Source organism: Cynoglossus semilaevis, chromosome 7 (assembly GCF_000523025.1).
Source record: "Cynoglossus semilaevis isolate Cse_v1.0 chromosome 7, Cse_v1.0, whole genome shotgun sequence".
NCBI classification, from domain to species: Eukaryota; Metazoa; Chordata; class Actinopteri; order Pleuronectiformes; family Cynoglossidae; genus Cynoglossus; species Cynoglossus semilaevis.
Window position 1 is genome coordinate 796,205 of NC_024313.1, and position 4,970 is coordinate 801,174.

At 39.5% G+C, this 4,970-nt stretch overlaps 1 protein-coding gene and 1 long non-coding RNA gene across 2 annotated transcripts in view; both read left to right on the forward strand.

The window, feature by feature from the left end:
- Positions 1 to 4,970, forward strand: part of ufl1 (UFM1-specific ligase 1) — a 12,520-nt gene that overhangs the window by 1,571 nt on the left and 5,979 nt on the right. Inside the window, exons 4-7 of the mRNA XM_025057040.1 lie at positions 1,461 to 1,514; positions 1,603 to 1,710; positions 1,968 to 2,049; positions 3,935 to 4,163. Coding sequence (XP_024912808.1) covers positions 1,461 to 1,514; positions 1,603 to 1,710; positions 1,968 to 2,049; positions 3,935 to 4,163 — 473 coding nt within the window. The remainder of the gene's footprint in view (positions 1 to 1,460; positions 1,515 to 1,602; positions 1,711 to 1,967; positions 2,050 to 3,934; positions 4,164 to 4,970) is intronic.
- LOC103380622 (uncharacterized) lies at positions 1,442 to 2,144 on the forward strand. The gene is made up of 3 exons (XR_521700.2): positions 1,442 to 1,514; positions 1,603 to 1,710; positions 1,968 to 2,144. It is a non-coding gene; the product is annotated as an uncharacterized LOC103380622 (long non-coding RNA).

Here is a 4,970-nt window from a genome sequence, read left to right on the forward strand (position 1 = left end):
CGGCCGACCGATATTATTGGCCCGATAATAGCATATTATGTAATATATGTAAGAAACGTTATCAGTGTTTTTTTTCTCCAATAATAAAAACCTGATAACGCAATGCCTGGCTTTTGCCAAATGATGTGCGCCCTAAAAATACTTTGGGGGATAAACAGCTGTACGTTAAAGTTAAAGTCACTAGATGGCAGCATTGCAGCTCACTTAAAAATCTCATACTCATACAGTGGTTTGTACAGATTCATAAACAAATATTACCAGGCCTATATTGGTATTGGTTAATATCAGAATCATAAATTAAGTGTTTGGAAATAGTGCCATATCGGATATCGGCAAAAAGTTAATATCGGACATCCTTACTAAAAACATAAACAGTATACAGCAAGAAATTTTTGTTTTAGAGGTAGCAGCCAGATGCATTTTTAAAATGTGGAGGTATTTTCTCCTGCAGTTTTTCAGTTATCAACTTACCTGCCACTGCATCCATGTTTAACAGACATCAGCTCCTCAGGTAGTGGCTACACATACTCAGGGAAAATGAGATTTTATTGTAATCAAATATTAATAATTCAGATATTTTTATTGCCGGCTTGCTTTTTATACTCTTAATGGGAACGTTGAGGAACATCGATTCAGATGTGGAGTGTGTTTATTTTTCTATGAGCAGTTCTAGCGCTTTGATTAAATTTTCAATGAAATGAAATCTACTTTAATGTCCCGGTGGGTAAACGCATCTATAGTTCCGCAGGCAGTCTATATAAAAAAAATGAAACAACATAGTAACAGAAAAAAGTATAAAATACAATAACGGAAAATTAAATAAAGCAAGTACATTAAGCGTTAGACAAAATCATGAATATTTCACATTATCCAGGGCCGACTGTGTCTTGTATGAATGTAGGTCTACTTCTGTGAGTTATCACACAGTTTCTTTGCGTACTTTTCATCATATCACACACGTTCGATAACCGTGAGCGATGCACTAAAAGCACTAATAAGAAATCCCTGCTGTTGGTGTTTTATCTCTCAGGTCGAAAAAGCGCTTCAAATGCAGTCGTCACTAAAAGTTTTTTTTTTCTATAAAATTTCAATTAATTGGTCCGAAAACTATAATTTATTTATTGCAAATTTTTATTTATTTTTTTGTTCGTCAATGCATGACAGGCAGAACAATTAATTATTCTTCACTAGGTGGCAGTAGATGGCTATGAAAACTAAAAAAAAACTGTCAGAGCTCTTTAGGATCTTTGTGAGTGTCTTTCTTCAATTCCTGCCAGTATATCAACGTTGTCTTCAACTAAACAGGCTGAGATTTTAGTCAATTATGAGGTCATTTAAACTACAAGGTTATTATAAAGAATTTTTAGCATTCTTGTAGAAGTAAAAGTTTAATATACAAATATCCCGGGAAAAACTGCCAACTGGTTTTAACCTCTGTCTCACTTTGTCATGTTCTCCAGGGTTTCCAGGGCAAAAATGGTCCTCACGGGCCCCCAGGTGTCGTTGGACCTCAGGTAGGAAGAAGAATCAGCCCATTGGTTAATACTTTTTTTTTTTTTTTGCATTTTTTGAAGCTTCACATGACTTCATCGAACATTTCAGGGTAAATCTGGAGAGACAGGGCCAACTGGAGACAGAGGCCATCCAGGTTCACCGGGACCACCCGGTGAGCACGGTTTACCAGGATCGGCTGGAAAGGAGGGCGCCAAGGTGGGTGGTGTTTGTCATAATGTCAGTCTCATAATCACTTCACAGCGTAGTCTAGTAAAAGCTCCTCCACTCCTCCCCCCCCTCCCACCATAGCACAGCCGGTATTTCTCGCGTCCTCTGTCTCATCCTTCTCTCTAATTCGCTAATAAACAACACACAGGACACACTGCGGTGTTGGGTGTATGTCGACTCATGGAAGATAAATGTTCTTCCCTTTCATCTCACCACAAAAATGTGCATGTGTGTGCGATTTCAAGGGAGATCCAGGTCCACCAGGTGCCCTAGGGAAAACTGGTCCCCCCGGACACCAAGGCTTCAGAGGGAGCAGAGGGAACCCTGGTGCAACGGTAACACATCTTATACCTTTACCTTGTGAAAATATTTAGTCTTTAATGTAATGTCCTCTAAGACCTGAAGGGAATGTCTGTACTGAAGGGAGTCTAACAGCAGTACGTTAGAGAACATTTGTATTTTTGCTAAGTGTCCAATTTCCTTGGCTAGCTTTTCCTCTTTATTAAGCAATTTGAAACTTTTACCAATTTGTTGCTTGCTCATTTTCTTGCTCTACCTGCTTCTACTGCGCTAACGTTATCTCGTTTGCAATGCTGTTTAGCTCTATGCTACACTAGGAGATAACCCTAGCTTCCATTTTGTAAACTTTTTTTTTTTTTAATAATCATATTTGTAGAAAACAAAAAAGTTTAAGTGTCTTTCTTCAATTCCTGCCAGTATATTAGCATTGTCTTCCACTAAACAGGAGTAAATATTTATTGAAAAAAAAAAACTAGAATATTATTATATTGCATTACATATACTTTTTATGCCTGATGGTAAACATGTCCCATGGCTCTAAAAAGATTGGGAAACATGGGCTTAGACTAAGCTAAGAGCTTAGTTTACATTAAAATCAAGCACTATCTTATCACTTCCTTTCAGCTCCTTACATAACCACTCTACACCACAGCCAGTTCAATACTAGCTATTATGACGTTAAATTATTCAGTAACCCCAATATTTCTGTTGTACCTTAATTTCCGTACTTTAGGCCGTTACGTTTTCTACATACTTTGAGCCCTGCAGATTAAACAATGATAACGAGCTTCACGCCGCTAATGCATTTAGCCTCGTCACATCAGACCAATGGAATTATCGAACAGGTGTCAGTTAACGAGTGAAACTGTTAACCATAAACCATATGCATAAACACTATCATGCATTTAAAGTGGCACTCCGAGTTGAGTGGGAAAGCGTTGATGACGAGCGGCGAGTTTTTACAAACACTGACCGCATGCGAAGCGTAGCTTTTGCTCAAGTCCGCCATTGGATGCTGACGGCGTGGAGAAAACACGGGTCAGAAAACTCCACTATCACCAAAGGCTGGACTGCTGCGTGATTGAGAGGACAGCACAAGGTCAAGGTCCGAAGTAATATTGAGAGCGACAACATAAGAGACTGAAAAAGTGACGAAGTAATTCTGAGGCTGTTCAATTCCGACACGGAAAACGACCACTTTAGTGGTTTTAGTGCGCAGGAGGAAATTGAAGATAGTGATAAATGACTTTTCTGGTAGGCTAACCAGCCGTGTTACTGGCACTGTTCGGGAAAAAAAAATAATTAAGAAGTTTAATTTTAAATTTTTTTTTTACTGCAAGTGCAAAGTTCTTGCGTAAACGCCAGTCCGGACGCCAACAACCAACAACAACAACAACAAACCCCAAACATTCTTGTCTTTTAGCATCTTACCTGCTGCCGCTTCAGATCCGTGGTGGATGCTTTCGACCTGCGCAGTCTTTTCCGTGACAATAAGCACATTCGCGTGGCTTTGCGTCCGCCGGTGCATTGATTTTAATGCTCCGGTCTCGTAGGTCTTACGTAGTTATTTATTTATTTAATTCCGCTTTTGTTTGGATTTTAGTAAAACCTCCATTTTGACTTAACAGAAACATTTTTCTTGTCTCTTGGATATTGTAAACACAACAAAAATCAGATTATTGTTCAGTCACAACATAGACTAGGGGTTCCAATTTACATAAACACATTCAAATAACAAAAAATATGCTCAACATTTAATGAAATAACTGTAAATAAAATGTATGTAAACTGCAAATGAAACTATAACCTTATTATTGTCATCAGTTGATAACCTATGGTACAAACCTGCAGGTTTTCTGCAGCCCTCTAGGTGGCGCTATACAGACTGGCTGATTAAACCTTCTTCCTACAGAGTATGATGCGTTGGTGAGGTTGGGAATCCCAGATCCGTCTAACTACATCAAAAAGCGTTTCAAGTCCAACAAGCTGCTGTTCCTCAGAGGGGCCTGCGTGGGTCAGTCTCTGGTTGACCAGGTGGAGGCCTCGTTGGAGGAAGCCGTCAACTCAGCCACCTGGATCGACATGCAGGTGCTCACATGTTACAGTAGAGTACAGTTTGTTAACCCATTGTCAACAAAACGGTAACATGATACACTACCGGTCAAAAGTTTTAGAACACACACACTTTTTCCAGTTTTTTACTGAAAATTATTCAGTTTATTGTGTCATTGCACTCTGACATTAAAGCATAGAACAAATAAGCGATTTGAGTTGAAAAAGAAATCATGGAATCAATTTATAGACCAAAATGTATTCTAAATTTTAGAATAGCCACCTTTGGCAGATATAACAGCTTTCTACAATAGAAATCAAATATTCTTCAGAACGTTCTTCCCAAGTCTGTTGCAGAAGTTCTCATAAATGTGTGGCACTTGGTAGGTTGCTTGGCTTTCACTCTTCTGTCCGGTTCTTCCCAAACCAGCTCCATGGGGTTTAAGTCTGGAGACTGTGCTGGCCACTCCATGTTTTCAAGCTTACCATCTTGTTCTTTTTTCCTGATGTAGTTTAGCCATAGCTTGGACTTGTGTTTTGGGTCATTATCTTGCTGTAGGATGAACCTCTGACCAACTAGTTCACAGTGCCGTTCGCTCTGTACAAGTCACCGACCCTGCATCCCACTTCCTCCTCCATGTTTGACAGTTGATGTCACACACAGTTTCCCCCGGAGTGTCTTTTGATGGTGAAGAAAACTGTACTCACTGACACCTTGACTTTCTTTGCAAATTCCCTGTAGGAAAGACCAACATTTTTAGGTGTTATGACGGTCTGTCTCTCTTCCATTGTTAATTGCCTTTTTCTCGCCATTTTTGTAGCAACACACTACTTTCTGCAGTACAATTCTGTTCACCTGATGCTCATGAGGGTCTGGTACCACAGTGTGTTCCAAC